Genomic DNA, 18,861 nt, shown 5'->3' on the forward strand with positions numbered 1-18,861 from the left:
AATAATGCCAGTTTCATACATGACCTGTTTGAGGGATTGGCAGTGAAAGCATAATTAATGCTAAAACCTGTATCTGTTTGCTAGTTTTATCTTCTTTGTAAATCTGTGATAGGGTAAGATATGGTGGTCCTTCTATGAAGATCCTACTGTCCAAATTTAGAGAAGGCAAAATGGATAAGGGTACTAGTAAAAGCGATTTTACTGCTAACTGCTGTTGATGAATTGCATTTTTTTTCTGTGCTCTGATAAAGGATTTGTCTTCACATCTAGTAGGATAGCAGAGGTTGTAATCAATAAAATGTGTGTTTAGATACAATCTAGTGTGAATTTACTGTCAGTAGGGTGGCTTAAATGGGAGATGTTTTTGTTTAGATTACACTATTCTTTCCCTAATACCAGGTGACCTGTAATCATGCTAAGGTAACTGCAAAGGTGGGAGTGTAAGGGTATTACCTGCGAGATGTCTTCCATATTAGTCATTAAAGAATTTGAGTAACTCGGGATAGGCAGAAATACCATTTCTGTCTGTGGAGCTGGAGTTTCATACTGATAGTACATGACTTTAAGGCACTGCAAGATCTGATGCTCTCTGGAGGCCAACATGTTCTTTAAAGCATAACATTGTGCAATAGTCGGGCAAGAACATCAGCTTAGGTGTGTGGTTGTGCTGCACGCGCGTGCATCCACAATCCCATCCTCTGCCAGTACCAAAGGTGCTGTCAGCTAGTTATGGTTGTAATTTGCAGGATGAACTAAATCTGAAGTCAGTTTTGTACTGTCTTGTGAATTGGATCTGTTTGTTACCTGACTGGGGGAATGATGATAATCAGACTCCCTGATGTGTTCTGCTCAGACCAGTGCAATCCTTTCTAGCTGTAGTTGAATGCTGCTGCTCAGTAATGGTTACAATTCCGTTTTGTGTGATTTATTTATTTCCCCAAGAGCGTGGCCCAACACAGGCATTACCTGTGGCTGATTCAGAATGCCGTTCTCTTTACTGCATTCTGTAACCAGTGGCTGGTGCTCTGATTTTCCTCCTGCATTTGGGTTTCTTAATGTGATGGTGCTCTTCTTGTACCTGTGGTCTAGGCAGTACTGGAGAGAGGTATAGGTGAGCATACACCTGCTTTATTGAACCTAGTGCTTAGGTGAGCCCTGACTCTTCTTTGTAGTCTCCACTTAGATGCGTAGTATGTTCTAGTTCGAAGGTCAGGGCTCACTTTGTTATCATGATAGTTGTTGAAACCATAAAAGTTTTAGTATTGCATTCTCTCCCTCTGCCCCCAGGAAAGGAAATGAATCACTAACTGTACCCACCTTCTTTCATCTCTGAAACTGAACTTGCTGCTCTTCATCAGCAGGTATGGAGCTCGCAGCGTGTAACCCTTCATTGGAAGGCTGACATGCAGATTCATAAGGCATTCCAGGGAAAAGGCATAGGCTTGTATCTAAAATGTGGCTACCAATTTCTATAGGGAATTCTAGAATGTTTTTATAGTCATATGCTTCATGAAAAGTCCATAGAATTGCATTTAAGAGTATTTCTTTAACATTTAATTCAGATAGGATGCCATAGAAGCTTCTCAGCTTATGTGGTAGCTGACAGAGCATAAGGATGTATAAGCACATTGGTAAAAGAACACTGGGAGGTGAAATCAATTGGAGTATGTGTTGAATCAATACAAGTATTTCCCAAAAGGGCATTTCTTGGTGAAATGTCATTTTTGACCATGTGGAATAACTTGTTTAGTTTTAGCATTTAACGCAAGCAGAGGTACCTCTAAACACCTGGGGGAAAAAAAAGTATGCTTTTTTCCTGAGTAAAATTGTGTGTAGGTTTGGTTTGATTTTGTTTGGGTTTTTTTTTTTTTTTTTGAGTAGCTATTTTTTGGTATTAGTTAACCTCAGATCCATACCCTTAGGATGAATTTTCAGTTACCTGGGAAAGACATCAAAAGCCTTTGATGTGATCTATATTTATTAGATACTAGGTAATTTGAGAAGTAGTCACTACCCATTGCCTGTTTATCCAGAAAACAGCTACTAGTAGACAGCCACAGGTAGCAGGTACTTTGAGTGCCTGCTTCTGAGTAGCTGTTCTTTGCAACCTGGTCTGGCAGTGTGAAGACATAGAATTCAACTTGAGTTCATCAGACTGTGGAATTGTAGTAACTGGAGATTTAATGCTCGGATCTGGATGCAATAAAAATATATGGTTTCATGAACTGGAGCCATAGTGATGCAGTTAAGCAATCTCAAAAGTAATAGAGAAGAGGAAGCTTTCATGGTTTTTTCCTTTGCAGCGTTGGCTGCTCATGGAGTCTGTTTATTGTCATGGTGCTGCTGCCCCTCGTCTCTCCCCAACAGCTGTTGGTTCTTGTTTGCTGAGATCTATATAGGTGCTGTAAAATCTTTTAGTGTCTAATAAATAGCCTTCTGCAAATCATTATATTTCCAACTTTGATCAGTTCTGTGTTGGAGGGATGCTGTGCTGAGATTAGCCATTGTTGTGAAGGCCAGAGAGTGACGCAGGTGGCTCAAAGTGGGAGCAGGTGGGGCAGGGGCAGCTCCCCTGTCTAGCACTGCTCCCGAAGAAAACAGTGTATGAAGCTGTGGCCTTTATTAAAGCTCTAAATTGCCATCATCTGAGCTGAAATGTGGTAAGCAAGTGTTGATACACCTATTTCAAATCATGGTAATTTTCTAACCTAAGCCACCACTATAGGCAGTATGTTTTAAAGACTACTTCACTATTAAACCTGGTCTCAAAGCACTGCACATTGGTTATCTGCATCTGGGGTGAGTGCTGCTCCTAAAAGAGAAGTTCCTGCTGTGTCTTTGCTCTTTTATTTCCACACTTGCACCAATTCTAATTTCTCTGCAACTACAGTGACCAAATAAAGGATTTGCTTTGGTTGAAACTGTGTTTTGCTCTGCAGCTGTCTGGATGTCCATGTTGGCAAAACGGAAGAGGTGTAAATGAGTATCAGGAGGAAGGTAATGGTGCATTTTATACTTGGTGACTGCATAGCTATAGTGTAATTATATATAAAGAATGGACCCTGGCCTTTGAAAAAGTTGAAATTATTAACACTGGGCTTGAAATACAGGCTTGCTCCAGCATCTGAGATGAGCAGGTGCCAGTTTCCAAATAATGCAGTGTCTGGTGAGACCAGCAAGTATGTGTGCTTCTATTGATTCATCGGCTGCTACAGAGGTTACTGCAACTCTGGCTTCCTTTCCCCTATGATAGTGTGGATGCCGCAGGAGTTTTTTCCTGTCTGCTGGCCCCTACTCCTCATTAATTCTTTGCTGTTGGCCTTTTTTGATATATTAAGGATCAACTGCTTTCCTAGGCATTGATGTTTCTTTGATTAGAATATTTTAAAAATGCTTTTCTTATTATATCTGGTTATAAACTGCAATTTGAATGCAGTCCAGAGAAATATAAGCAACATCCTAGATATATCTTTGTCCTAGATATCTTTTCAGTGTGGTGTTATTATTAATATAGGCATTTATTGAAACGTATTATCTTGGTTTCCTTCTTGTTTTCTAGTTGCTGCCATGCGCATCTGACAACATCCATTATAACATATTGGGATACCAGAGTTACAGAATTGTGTGTTAATCTGTTTAGATTACCTAATAGGCTTTAATTTTCCTAAACCTAGAAGTACTGGCAAAAATAAATTTATTCTGCAAGGAGTAAGACTTGACACCTTTGATGCTAGAGACAGGGGATCTATGTCTTGGACAGTGTGCTTTCACACCTAGCTATTCTATAGTAGGGAAACTATTTTACGACTTCCAGGAATACAGATAGCAATTTGCATCCAATGGCTGGGTTTCTTTGTTTTGATATGTTGATTTTTGAGATCTGATCTTTAACTTAATTCTTTGAACAAACAGTCTAGTTAAAACCGTGATGTTTTTCACCCCAGTGTTATGTTGAATGAGCCCTTGCCTTGTAGCCATCAAGTTTTTCTGTAGTAGTCACAAATATTACGTATTGTAGTAATCATACTTGAGACAGACATGCACATGTATTATACAACTACTCGTGCTCTTATCTTCAGGGGATGGTATGTAAGTACAAGATGACTTTGAGTGTAGTTTTTAAGCAGAAAGCCTCGCTTTGTTCTGTGTGCTGACATACATGCAATGTTGAGACTGTGTATACAATGACTTTTTTGTCTGTGGTGTCATGTCCACCTCATGGATGAATACAGTGTTTACGTCAGCATCTTTAGGCTAACGGTCATGGAGACGCATAGATAATGCTTGTTTTGTTACAGTAGCATAGGCTTCCAAAGTCAAGTCCATTCTGATATTTTCAGTTAATTTTCAGTCCTCATAATCTTAAGAATACACTGTTTAGCTTAATAAAACTATTAATTTCTATTTCATTTTTCCTTGTAGTGAGTCTGGGAAGCCTCGCTGTTCTGTTATTTGTGCCTACCTAGTTCTTGGGGAAGGGGAAAGGCATTTTTTTCATTTTGATTTGCCTCGCTGTAAGCAATGCCCTCTATGTAGTTTTGCAAGCTAAAGAACTTTAATGAGATATTAGATTAAACTGCACTAAATTGAATAACTGTGAGTTTGGTTATATCAGGAACTCAGCAACCTCATATATGGAGAGTGACAGTATTTGTCAGTAATGACTGAACTGAGCTGGAAGTATTTTGAGCTGGGCAGGGGGGATGCCGAGTTTGTAACTGATCCCAGGGCCAGGGAATACTCTGAAATGCCTATCGGACATTTCTTAAATAAGTATCTCACAACTGCCTCTCTTTAAATTTTTGTTATAGATAAATCATATTGTGCACAATGGAGGATTATACAAAAGGCCTTTCAACGAAGCTTTTGAAGAAACACCAATGCTGGTGGCTGTGCTGACCTACGTAGGCTATGGTGTTCTCACTCTCTTTGGATACCTGCGAGATTTCATGCGGCAGTGGAAGATTGAGAAGTGTCAAAATGCAACAGAAAGAGAAGAACAAAAGGTAACCACTGGGAAATAATGTTCAGTGGGAAATGACGTGGCTGATGCCACAGTTTGATCGTTTCTTTGGTGAGCAGTAGTATTCAGTTTTTTGCAGTTTTCCTTGTCTTCTGAATGCCGCAAATGTTATGCTAGTGCTGCAACAAAACCATGTTTCTTTTAGTTGGATTATTTTTTGGCAGCAGTTCCCTGATCTGGTTCACTGCAAAACTGCATCAGCAATTATATCAACATGCTGAGAAATGCCCCAGCTGCAGAAACAAGCGTTTGGAGAGAGCGCGACTGCATACACCAGCATCAGCAGCTGAAGAAATGCTTATCAAAGTATCTGGTTTGAGTTTGGCGGCAGAGGGAAGCTGCTCTGGTGGCTGTGTTTTGTTTTGGAAGCATGCTATTCTCTTTAGCTTAAGTAGTTGCAAAGAAAAGCTCATGGATGAAAACTAGAGCACAGGCTGGGTTACCTTAAATTCATACGGAATCCAGAACACTAGCAAGTTAGCTGGTGAGTAATCTGAGGTACCGACTCCTGACTCACTGATAGCAATTAAAAATAATTAATTCATAATAAGACCTATTCATGAAAGCTTCTGTTACCAGGTGAAAAATCTTGCCTATTCCAGCAGGTAGTCTGGAATAGGTAAGATTAAATTTGAGTAGTTGTAAAAGATTTTGAGGCCTTTATTCCCCACAGGAATTGTTTACTGTTAAGAAAGCTACCATTTAATCTTGCAGTTCACAGCCCATTTCCTGCAAACTCTTAGTGTGAGCTCTCTTGGCACACTGTGAGTACCGGTGAGTTTTGCTCCAAAAGTGGAGTGAATTGGCTTATTCTTGCTGATGGGGGTTCTGTTTTTCTCAACCACTTTGGGGAACTGATCTGGCTTATAAGACATTAAGGGAATTTGTTTTCCGGGTGCTGGTTTCTGGTTCTCTTGTCCCACAACACAAACAGTTGGCTGGCAGAAAATGGCCGGGTGGGAAGGAAGCATCTCACTAATGCGAACAAATAACCAAGCAGGGGGAAATAGAGGCTTTGGAGGCAGCACTGGAGTAAAGTGCATGTCATGTTACAGTACATTAGTTAAGATGCAGGAAACTAACCAGTGCCTAAAATGACTTCACAGTAGCTTCTTTGTGTGAGCATCATGAGGTAGAATTAAGCTGATTCGTAGTAAGGCAATTAATTCTAAAATAGAAACATTCTCATAGGAGTTTAACGAGGAATCGGTATTTCATATTGGTTAAACGTACAGGAGCTTAAATTTACATTATTTCCGAAACTCAGTTTGGGAATCCAGAAGCAAAACACTGGATCCTTTTTAACAGTTAAAATGTCTGAATAAGGATTGCTGGCTAAATCTTAATTTGTAACTCAATGTGTTCGTTGATGTCATTTGAGCTAATGTCCCCTGAGAATATGACACTCTTGTATTTTTCTGTATATAAACTAGAAACTGATACAGAAGAGAACAGTCAAACAGTTGCAGAAATCTACCAAGACATTTGAATAAAGGTTTAAATATTTGTCTGTACTTGGGGATTATAAAGTGGTAACTGAAGTGTTGCTGCAGTAACTTTGTCCTGTAGTTATTCTATTTCTGTGTCACAGGTCCTGTGAAATGCTTGTTCTGTTACCAGTGTGTGAGGTGCAAGACTGCCTACAGTAAGTCTTCCTCTGTGGGAGCACTCATGACTCCTACGTGAGAGTATACAAAATGAGGACCTCAGGCAGTAGGTCTGATTTGGGAATACATTATTGATATTGGGCTTTCTCTAAAGACTGTCAGAGAGGACACTGAGCCACAGAGTTTGTTGACAACTGATTATCCTAGTTCTAAAAGGAATTTAGCCTCGAAGTATTTTATAAATTAATTTTAGCATTGCATCTTCCCCAAAAGACATTTGCGCAATAAGTGTACCTCCCAGACAGATGAACTGAAACCTTTTGAGCTTGTGTTGGTCATGGCTTGCAGGGAAGAGATGCATATATTCTGGTTTTGTTTTGTACTTAGGACCTCTGTGGATGGATGTAGTAAGAAGTGGTTTTTATCTGAACGATCTGTTTGTTCTGGCGTGTCGTGACTAAGCCAGTGAATATTGCGTAAGAATGAAAAATAGGAAATCCTGTTTAAAAAGCTTTTGGTGTTTGAAAAAATCTCAGTGTATTTCCCGAAATCACATTTCTAGTCCTTAGGTTGGAATAGCTGTTTCCAATATCAGACTAGTAGAAAAGTTATCATGTGAGGTCTAGAACGTACAGTAGTTATCCTCACACTTAGGTGCTTAAAGCTTTGTTTGCCTGCAAATGAATTGATGAGAACACGTTGCAGCACATCTAGTGTGGGAGCCAGATTTTATTTTGGTGCGGGAGGGGTGCTCAGTGACTTGTTTGGAAACAGTTGCTCATGATTTTCAAATATTTGAATCTCTTAAGCTGCTGGCTGAGAGCCCAACCGTCTTTTATTATAGTAAGGAAATGCAGATACCAGGGTGCAGAAAAGGCTTGAAATTCACACTTTTTTTAAAATTAATACATGCAAATCAGAGCACCCCTGCGGTTGCCCTGAGTTAGTCACTGTCAGATTTGTGACCTCCATGTAGAAAGTATCATTTTTATTATTCCAAAGAGCCATCTAGATTATGATAAGTATCAAGCAAAAGAGTTAGCTTTTGGTTTTGAAATAGTTCATAAATTGCTTAGATGAAAAGTTCAAAGCAGAGGCAGTGGGAGTAGGTGTGTAGCTGAACAGTGTGTGATGACTTGCTTCCTGAGCAAAACAAAATTACTTAGTGCGAGGAAGTATTTCATAAAAGGCTGAATGAATTTGTCCTGGAAGTCGTGGAATTGAAGTATGTGGATTTTCTATGGCGTGTTTCTGAAGGTGATTGCAGTTAAAAGCATAACATAAACTTAGGTCCAAAATGTAGTATTAAAAATTAACACAAAAACCCCTACCTTCAGTTTTCGTGTGGTTTGGAGGGCATTTTATTTCAGTAGAGCAAATCCTTCCTGACATTGTCACTTTAGTATTGTAATCTTAGTGTGTGCATCAGAACTAGAAACCAAAAGTAACCAAACCTATTTAAAGAGCAAACTTCCCAGCAGGTCTGTATGTGGACTCTTGACAGTGGGTAAATTCCTTGGAATTTGTTAGAGCCTTGCATTGAAATTAATGATTCCAGAAAAACCTAATATTCACTCACCAGTGGAAAACAAAAGGGTGAAAAGGGACAGGCTTTGCTAGATTTCCAGGAAACAGTCTGATGGGTTTTGGCTTTGTTTAAAATATACCCAACTGGGCTTTTCTGGAAAACCGATGTTTTGTAGCACGTCCTCTCTGAAGCATTATCAGTCTGTTTGAGGCATGGGTAAGCAGCAAGATTAACAGCTCTCAGTTACCCTGGAATCTGTTTGTGCATACTGAATTTAAAATAATGTCTGGTCATACAATGTAGTTAAATCTGCAAAATGCTTGTAGGATTTTGTAGGCAGGATGAAAACTACTTCTGCCATTGTTCTGGTCTGATTCACCTGTTGATTGCCCTGCATGCTTTGTAAATGGGAGCAACTGTCCAAATGGAGATGGTAACTCTTTAACATACCTCTTCGTGCTCAGTAGCTTTGTCCAGTTAGAAGATGTTTCTAGTATCTGGGGTTTTCAAATGCTTGTTCGTAGGAATCCAGGTGTAGGACTATCACAGGGGCAGTAAACTGGAGTATTTTGTTCAGTGTTGTTTTAGCATCTGAGGCCTCCTGATGGTGTAAAGACTACCCACGGTTTTTGCTCCTCTTTTTCTTGACTTGTGTAGCATTGAGATGGAACTAGTCTTTGCCTCCTTTTAGAAGCCTGAAATTTGTTGCAATTGTCTACTTGATTTCCCTTCAAAGTTAGTTTTGTATTATCAGGGAGCGTGTTATGTGAATTGCAGATAAGCATGGTTGGTGCTCATGGCACCATTTGTTAGCTGAGGTGTGACGCTGTGAAAACTTGGCTCTAAAAGCAGAATAATCACTGCATTTGCATATCACTGTGCTCCAAGCTAATGGTTACAAAGCTCTCATTATGACCTTCACTTGTTGTAGTATTAATTTACAGTATGATGAAATCTTGGATTCCCAAATCACCTGTGCTAAGGTGCTGCAACCCAAGGGAGAATTTTATTCTTCCCTTGTTTCACTCTTTTTTGAATTTGCTATGTGTTTCACGCTTCTGGGAGACCACAAATACTTAAGTTTCTTCATCAGGAGTCACCTTACTAATAGGGGATGTGTTCTAGGCTTAAATAGACAGGAATAGAGCTGTATAGGATTTCCTAGCTCTGTGTTCACATAAATTCAGTTGAAAGAACATGCTGCCTTTGCTCCCTGCTTGGGAAACAGTATATTCTTTGCAGTTTTTTTGTCTGGGTGAGTACTCTGAAGATTGCTGAAAGAATCAACTCACTCCTAGAATATTTTTCTTCCAAATGAAGCTGTTCTATCTCAGGCTGATAATCTTAGGGTCTGTGATGGCTAGAAAGAGTGTTGGATCTGAAATAAGATGAGAACTTGATAGAAAAATAACAATAAGCTGCGAAGGCCATTGCTTCTAGGTGTAGGACACTGTGGCAGCACAGCACTGCGGCTGCATGTGCCAGGAATTTGAAATAGTGTGAATGCGTAGATTTTGTCCCCCCTTATTCCCCAGATGCTTTTTCTCAGTCCAAAGATTGAAAACGTTTAATTTCCATGCGGAATTCAGGTGGTCTTTTTGGTGTACTGTCCTCTCTGCTCTCTGTCTGAAATGCCGCGCTGTAGAAAGATAGGGGGTTGGGAAAACAAATGAATTTTTTTTTAAAATTGAAACAAAACAAACAAACAAACCCCCCAAACAAACAAACAAAAAACCACAACACCACAAAAACAAACAACCCACAAACCAACCGGGCACACAATCTCGTCCTGTATACCGACTCCAAAAAAAGGCTCTCAAACTCCAAAAGTCAGTACCAGTTTATTAAGGCATGACATCCCTACCATTTCTCTTTTTTTGTGTTCTCAGATTCATGGGTCACAAGAACCTCTTGTTGGGGTTAGTATTACTGAGGAAACAGACAATCCAGTTTTGATTTATGCTGAAATAACCCTTCCTGCCTGTCCTATTTCGAGAAACTTTCTCATAAGAGCCAACTGAAGGTAGTTTGTTGGGCGTGTAGGGTGGGGGAGGCGGAGAGACAACAAAGGGACTGGCATTAAACTGATGCCTCCCTTAGAGCCCTTTGCTATAATCTTACAGCTTTGTACCCCTAAAAACTAAGGCTAGTGTCTTGTATTAGACCTTCATTCTCTTACCCATAATTTATTCCTTGAATTCTTGTTGACTTTTATGACACCTTTTCCCTTGTTAAATCACTTTAAACGTAGTTATGCTATTGGCTCATAAGGTCATGCTTGCGTTGTATCTCTTGGTGGTGTTAATCTGTTGTGGGTGATTGTCTTTATCTCACCAGTTCAACTTGTTACTCTCCTGCTTTGTCAGCTTGGGTTTCCAAACAAAACATGCTCTATCTGAGCAGTGATCTGAGGTGAGATTGGGCTGTATCAGCCAAGGCATACCTGCTAGTGTTGGTATAATGACTCATTTCCAGCCTCCACTTCTAGCCAGGAACCTTGGCTAGAATATCAGTTGTTTCCTGGGTCACACAGTGTGTGTGAATAACTACTGCAAAGCTGAATTTTCACACAAAGATGGTTAAGAGTTGAAAATGCTTAAAAGGATTTCAGTAGATTATAATTAGATGTAAGAAGTACAGGTCCCTCAAGTATTGATCTTCTCATGTGCCAGAGTTTCTTTTTGATCAGTTCACCTCCCCCACCCCTCTACAAATGATGTAGCAGAGGGTTTCAGACACTTGTACATGATAATTGATTTTATGTCATGAGTCGGGATCGTCTTAATATATTGCTGCAAGTACTCTTATGAGTGTCACTGCTTTGTAGTAAGAGTACAGTAGCTGTGTAACTTCTTATATATGAAGTTCTCAAATGCATTTATCAATACCGAGATGTTTTTCTCCATTGTAAAAGTGGCCAGTCAGTTTGTTAGTGATTCAGCCTTGAAACCCACTGTCTGCCTGGAACAACGTGAGATGCTGAGTCAAAAAAGATAGAGCTTTGTAGCTACTTCAGAAAACTAGTGATTTTCTAGGGGATTACAGCTTTGAATTAGCTGAGCTACTACCCCTGTTAACATCTTTTGATAAAGGGCCTTCAAAGAAGACCTGACACATGAAATAATGCAAAACTATACTTAAGTAGAGGAACATGGAAGAAATAACTGCCCTTCCATGCATCTTAGCTCATAGAAATCTTGTTCCTGCTGTCTTTGCTGAGAAAGGACATACTTGTGCTTCCCTGGAGGAGTGATCACTGGCTAAATTTGGTTTGTTTCCGCATAGTTGAAATAATGAAAATTAATATCCTTGTGCCTTTTTGGCATGTCCTTATGCACAGGCGAATCAGAAGGGAGCTTTAGGTGCAACCGTGTCTGCTCAGAAGTTGTCACTTTTTGGCTCAGTTTTTTCTGCATGGCTTCTGGTAGGAGGATGCAAAGGGGTGGACCTAGATGGTTCCTTTGCTCCAAACTGAAAGGACGAAGTTGTGAAATCATTCAAATAGGAAGGTAAAGAAAAAATACTCTTCCTGGAGTCAAGCATTGAAAGTAAATGCTTGTCTATGCCCTTTTGTTTGAGTTGTTATTAAGAAGCTAACTTAAATGCTCCCAGTCTTGCCTCGGTGGTACAAATGTCAAGCACTGTAATATCTGGTCAGACAGATATTCTGTCTTGCTTTTCCTGTCACCAAAAATAAAATGCCCCTCACCATGTTTGCATTTCTCTTGTGAAAAACAGGAAGAAATGCTGTGCTGGCTCTTTCTTACCTTTGTCAGAAGTTCTACTTTTTCCTTCTGTAGCTTATTAGAAATACTTCCTTTTTTGTTCCCGAAAAGTAGCAAATTAATTATGCATTCTTATCACTACTGAATGTCAGACTTCCTTTTAATTGAATAGTAATAAGGAAATCTCATGACTTTGGAGCATTTTAAGTAGGCCAGAAAAATAATGCTCTTGAGTGCTCGGATATCCTTGCTGTCAGCGTTAGTCTGACATTCTTATGTGTTATCCATTCAAGACAGTCGCTTTTCCTGAAAACTGTTGGAAGGGAAGCTGGAAATCAGGAAATGCTCATAGAGAGAAATCCTGTGAGACTGAAGTGCTGGTAAGCTGTGCAGAGGAGAGGTGCCATAGTGCAGCTTACTATAATAGCTTGGATTCAGAACAAAACAATTGTGGAAAGTTCTAATAGTAACCTCTAGTGCTGCTTTCCATATATGCAGAATAAAATACGGCACAGTACCTCAGTTTTCAAATTCTTTGTGTATTCAGTAGAGCAATGCATACTGTTTGGTGCCAAAAAGCAATTGCATGTTCCTTTGCTCTGCTTACTTCTGAAGGTTGAATACAAATCTCTTGCAAAGATTATATACCTGTGCATTTCACGAAGGGCATTATTGTATGTTTTGAGATAGATGCTCTCCTCAGCTACCCACCAAGAGCTGGAAAGAGAGCCAAGGTGTTTTAAGTCCTACCTGAGTTCAGAGAACAAGACCTTGTTGTGTCATTAGGAGCTCCCAATTCAGCTTCTGTGTTGCTTTCAGCACTCCCTCTCTGATACGTTAGAATTCTTGGAGGCTTTCTAACTTGAAGCATGACCTGTTGCCATGCTTGTTTTTTTTAAGTAGTGGTCAGTAGCTTTTAGATTCTATAAGCTACTTAAATTATATACAAAGAAGCACCTACTGTTGAGAAAATCTTGAGGGCATGGTATACTTGCAGGTTGAAAAAGTTTGGGAATCCCATGCTGTCTCACCTTCAAATAATTTTGCACTGGCACAGATTTCCAGGATTAAGAACACTTAGGTGGAATTGGTTTCAGGGCTTGTGATGAATAACTCAACTTAAGAAAAAGTTTTCTTGTTTTGTTTTTCTCCATTTATAAATTACACCCAAGTGACAGAAACAACTTATCCCTCTTATTCCTTGTTTTCTGTAATATATATTTTCCTTTTACTTTGAGTGCTTTTGATGTGTTTCAGGACTTTGTCCCGTTGTACCAGGACTTTGAAAATTTCTACAACAGAAACCTCTACATGCGCATTCGGGACAGCTGGAACCGTCCAATCTGCAGTGTACCAGGGGCCAAAGTGGACATGATGGAGAGAGTTTCCCATGACTATAACTGGACATTCACGTGAGTCAAAATTGAAGAAAAGGCTTCCAACAACTCTCTTTAAGTCGAGGGTCTATAAGAGCAAGTTTCAGGCTGTGAGGTTAAAGGAGCCGTGAATTGTGTTTGTTTTGAGCTTTCCAGCAGCTTGAATGGATGGATTTTGCTCTTTTGAAAGAAACATCTGGCCACCCAGGTGATTATTTGTGTATAATCTTTTGGCTGCTTACTAAGGCTCCTGACTGTGTTAAGATTACATGGGCATATGCCTATAATAAAATTAGTACTTTTGTGTGTGATGACCAGACCTGGAGTAGATACCTTGGATTGCACTGCTGCTTGTGACTTGGTGTTAATTTAGAATCAGTCCTGACACTTGAGCTAAACATTGCTGCCTGAAGCTGAGTTTAACATGATTGTTTTGAGTCAGAACTGAAGTAGTCTGTGGAAATGAAATTAGAAATGCAAGGACAAGTATTTTTACAAATTGGAAATGAAATATCACAGGTTTGATGTGAAGAGGTTTGCAGCACAGTATTTGGTGAAACTAGTCGTGTCTTTCCTTGGCTTTCAAGGGCAAAATAATTAAAACTTTTTTTCTGCTAAACTTCTTCCATAATCTCCCTGTCACATATTGTTAGCATAGCAGTGCTAGATGTTTTTCCTTTCTGTGGTGAGAGGATATCCTGCTTGAGGTGCTGCCAAGTTAATTGATCTAGAGATCTTATTTTGTAATTGAAAAGAAAATTCTGTTTCTGCAATGGAGGGAGCACATGCCAGAGGAAAAAAAAAAACGGTTTGAGAAGCCTCAAGCAATGATAGATGTGATATCAGTTGTGGCTTTTAATGTAAACTCTTGTGGGAACTAGTTTGAGACTGTACAGTAGGGAAACCATCTTTTTCACTTATCGTTTCAGCTTGATGATGAGAGGCAGTACTGAAATAATTATTGGATCTATTTATTTTTAACATTTCAGTGTATGTTCTAGGAAACTGAAATATGGATCTTCTGGTGTAGTTAACTTTTTAAATTGTGGATGTCCTAACTTGTGGTATTTTTAAAACACAGGTACACAGGGAGAGTGATAAAGGACATTATTAATATGGGTTCCTACAACTACCTTGGATTTGCACAGAACACTGGGACTTGCCAAGAAGCAGCAGCTAAAGTTCTGTCCCAGTATGGAGCTGGGGTGTGCAGCACTAGGCAGGAGATGGGTAAGTTGGAGAAAGATAGGATGTTCCCCAAATGTATGTTTCCAAGTCTGTAATTGATCAAAGGTCTTTTAAACATTACTTTTTCCAGCTTTTAAATTTTATACTAATCAATAAAGAAGCTTTTACTTTAGTGAAGACAAATTGACTGTCTAGGTTTAGTTTACATGGCACAGCAGTTGGCTCACTTATATTTTCATTTATATTTTTTACTGATGTTCGCCTATCGGCCTTTATTTAAAGAGCCAGCCTGGTTGGTAGAAATTCTTCTTGTTAAATATAGCAATAGTGAAAGCTTCTCCTCACTCTGAATTTCTCATTTGTTTCATGTACAGGAAACGTGGACAAACATGAGGAGCTGGAAAAACTAGTTGCCAGATTCCTAGGTGTGGAGTCTGCAATGGCATATGGAATGGGGTTTGCAACCAACTCTATGAACATTCCTGCGTTAGTTGGCAAGGTATGGCTCAAGTCACTGGCAAAAGCATCTGACATTCTGCTGGTTGCGCTTTCTAAAAGCTACATGTTTGGTTTTGTGTTTTTCAGTGGCAACCCCTGCAGATATTCTCTGTGGAAACTACAGGTCACAGTATAAATCTCTAGCTGTTGCAGAAATCTTTTTGGGAAACAGCATCCGCAGGACCAGCAGCAGTCCAGATCTTGCCCTTTTTCTAGTAGAGTGCCTAGCATGTTAAGGCTTGATTCCGCAGGCTACTCATTAGTGTATGAAATGGTGGCTGATTACCATGCTGATTGGCTGAAGGTATTTTGATGCTCTTGAGATACTCAGAAGTGACTGTGTAAGACACACAGATAAGCTGAAAAGCTGAACTGCATGTTGGTACATACAGAATTTATTATCTTGAAGTGACAGCTGGGAAGTCTTTCTTCTGAAGGAGCAAAATCCTTGCAGAAAAACTATTTGAGAGATATGAGGTCAAATATAAAGACTGATGATGTCTACTGTGTGCTCCATAAAACAGTACACAGCACAGCCTGAGTATCCTGCATCTCAAACTATGATTTTTTTTTTAAATTTTATTTTATTTTTAGTTATTGGAAAATGAAATAGAAGAGAGCTCTTTTTTTGCATCTTCTGGTGTAAAATATATGTTCTCTTAGCTCCTACTTAGAGTAAAATACTACAAGTACTGGAAGCATTTCCTCTTTATTGAAAACAATTCATTGTTAGCCTAATACGACTAGTTCATTGGAATTCTTTGTCCCTCTGTAGTGAATTATTTTTCCTTTATTCCGTTCATTTTTCTACTTCCTGAGATAACGTTGTAAATTCTTCCACTTGTGATATCTACAGATTATAAAATTGCTGCCTTGTTCTTCCCAGCAACTTTTCCTCCTGGTGAATCTCTTCTTGACTAGCTGTAGTGTCCTCCTGCATGCTGTTTTCTTTGTAACAGTGGAGCACCACTGTATACATAATGCCTCTTTTCTTTTGGTCTGTTAAGTTTTAAATACCAGATATGTTCCATAATGAAAGATGTTTTTGAGTCCCATGCCAGAGAGATATTCAGTGCTTTCAAATCTAGTCCTTCTGGAGTCAAATACCTCTGCAGTGCTATGATTTTGAACAACATGTGTTGACGTAGCTTTTACTTGCATTTTTCTGCTCTGTCTCCCACATCTCTCTGTTTTGTTTTGGTTTTCCTTCAACATAAGAATGGGTCATGATTTCTGTGAGACCTTTTAGGTTCAGAACACATGATCAGATACATTTAAGTGGACTTCTATTTGGTTTAAGTCAGTACACATTGCCCATTACTGCAGAGTTACTCAATCTTTTTTTTCTGTGCATGTGGATCCCACTGTATACTATTGAGAGAATCTGAACAGTGAATTCTAAGGCATGAAACATACCTGTTTTCATGCACATAACTTGAATATTTACTAAATCAGCTCTTTCTGTAAATGAATACAGTAGTCTTATGCTGTGTTAGTAATGAGCATACTTAGTTTTTGTGCACTTTAAAGTAGTAAGAAGCTTCTGCCTCAACACTAGAAGTGCCCTTATACTCAGGTGAATACTCTAAACAGAAAATGCTCTTTTCTGAAGAAAAGAGATCCTGTCAAATGAACCATTTCACAGTTCAGAACATTCACTAAATGCTTCTTTTTCAAATGCCTGAAGTTGCTTCTCACTGCACTTTTGATTTCTTCGTTGTCTGCAAATAGCAACTCACATAAATCCTGAATTCTGTCACCACGCAGTAGACTATTGGCTGTGTGTGCACAGCCTGTTTGGCAGTGCTTTGATAGAGTCCTCAGTAAAGCCTGGAGATTCCCGTGCTTGATTAAACTCTTGGGCTTTCGGTTTTTTTACTACTGTTTATGTCTCTCTGCATGTCCTACATACATTTTTAGGTGCAAAGCTCCTTGGAACGTGAATTTTTGGAGGTTGGGCAAATATAGTCAGTAATGCCGTCTGCATTTGTCCAGAAGGATTTTCTTTGACAGTCACTGATATGATTAGAAGCTAATCGTTATATACATCAGATCTGGGCACCTATATTGTAACTTAATTAGCTTAAAACACAAACCGCTGCAATGAAGTTACTCACATATATATTATACTTGACCGCCTGTTCTGTTTTTGCTTTGTGGAATCCCTAAGCACTTGATTTATGTTGCTACTGAGTCCTCTTTTAATAGCAACAAATATCACTTGACTATTCTACAATCCAATTCTGCCCCATAATCTGATCAGCAAAAAGAATTCAAAAGCTTCATCAGTATTACCTAGTTGATCTTTATTCACTATGCCTTGCTAACAGCAGCTTCTACTAAGATGATGCTGAAAGCAGGTATGGTTGGTGTATACTGAAAGCTGTATTTCAGCACTCTTAAAGCATCGCTAGAAACAGGTATTTCTGCATCTGGCAGTTTTCAGCAGGAGAGACCCCCTGTCGACAGCCAAGTTGTCGGCTGCCTGGTGCAGTCACTGCCAAGTATGCTGAGTCTAGACCACAGATAATGTGGGATTTGAGGATTACACAGGGGGAAGTTGTTAGACCGTTTGAGAGTAAGCTAGTCTCTGAAACTTGCCTGTTTTGGAGCAAGTGTCATTACTGTAGTTAGTGTAACTGGCTAATAGCACCTTTCTGTACTGCCTTTAGCACAGAGCTTTTTATGATAGCTCTGGACTGACAGAGGCTAGATAATCGAGTTAGAGCAATGGTGCTTGAATGATCTTTTTTTGGTTGTAAGAAAACAAATTAACTTCCAGGTATAGTTAGTTTGTAAAATTAAGGGCTCAGGGCTAAATTATGCGATTCATGTGTGTAGCACTTTGTGGTAAAATGTGGCATTCACTTCAGTTTCTGTGTCTGCCTTGTGGGATGGATTGGTAAGTCTGATCTTCGTTGGCATACATTTTTCTTGATACCAGTAGTGTGATCTCCAGTTAGTGTTAGTCTTCTGGATACTCTCTCAAATGTAAGTTTGCTGATAAATGCAACTGAAGTCTTACCATTGTAGTAGCAGACCTCAGTTTTAGATATGATCATCAGTGATTACTGTAGTGGCTTCCTTGATTCTTTGCACTCTCTCTCTAGTGACAGACTATACTTTACTTCCTCTTCAGTTTTAAATTAGTTGATTTTGTCTAATTGAATGTCCTCCTGTTACAGGAAGAAAAAGAGGCTACTTGTTGATTTGTTAAATCTTTTCTCTACCAAAAGCTCATACTTGTTTTTATGGAAAAGCTCCTTCTAGACTATTAATCTCTTCTTCCTCTTTTTATAATCTGTCACTTTTCCTACTTTCTACCATTTAAGAGGGATACTAGTACTAGATAATTCAGGTTTTGATACAGTAGTGTTTAACAACAATGCCCTTTTGGAGATTTCCATGTTTCTTATGCCAAAGTCTCTGAAATATGCACTGTGAATCCCTGCAACAGCAGTTTGAACACATGAGATTTAGTGCAGTTTTTGGGGAAAACCAGTCTTGAGCTTTCCCAAGATGTAGAATATTTCTAGATACATTGCAATTCTAGTGCAAAATTTCCTTTATTGTGGAGAAAATACTCCTCTTGCCTGTGACACCTCCCTGTATAACGGTAGGCAATGCTTTTCACAGTCCCTTCTAGCAACTCACATTGCAGAGAATAAATGTTCTCGACTCTTCCCTCGGTCAATTGGTAATAGAAAAACATTGAATGAGCATGTGTTAAATGTCAACTCTTCAGCATCTTGACATACTTTCTGGATTTTTTTACTTTACTGAATCCCTTCTAGAGTTGCAGCAGGTTCACACAGTAATTGGAGTGGGCCAAGGTTATTTAGAAATACTATTGCTCTCTTACAAACTAATCCCCCTAATATGCATTCCTGTAGTCCACAGTGATAACACTGTGACT

At 39.2% G+C, this 18,861-nt stretch overlaps 1 protein-coding gene across 1 annotated transcript in view; it reads left to right on the top strand.

Annotated features, from left to right (window-relative positions):
* The window catches only part of SPTLC2 (serine palmitoyltransferase long chain base subunit 2), an 82,251-nt gene that overhangs the window by 8,008 nt on the left and 55,382 nt on the right, over nucleotides 1–18,861 (top strand). Inside the window, exons 2-5 of the mRNA XM_065636498.1 lie at nucleotides 4,812–5,006; nucleotides 13,141–13,295; nucleotides 14,341–14,489; nucleotides 14,822–14,946. Coding sequence (XP_065492570.1) covers nucleotides 4,812–5,006; nucleotides 13,141–13,295; nucleotides 14,341–14,489; nucleotides 14,822–14,946 — 624 coding nt within the window. The remainder of the gene's footprint in view (nucleotides 1–4,811; nucleotides 5,007–13,140; nucleotides 13,296–14,340; nucleotides 14,490–14,821; nucleotides 14,947–18,861) is intronic.

The sequence above is a fragment of the Caloenas nicobarica genome, chromosome 5 (genome assembly GCF_036013445.1).
Source record: "Caloenas nicobarica isolate bCalNic1 chromosome 5, bCalNic1.hap1, whole genome shotgun sequence".
Classification (NCBI taxonomy): Eukaryota; Metazoa; Chordata; class Aves; order Columbiformes; family Columbidae; genus Caloenas; species Caloenas nicobarica.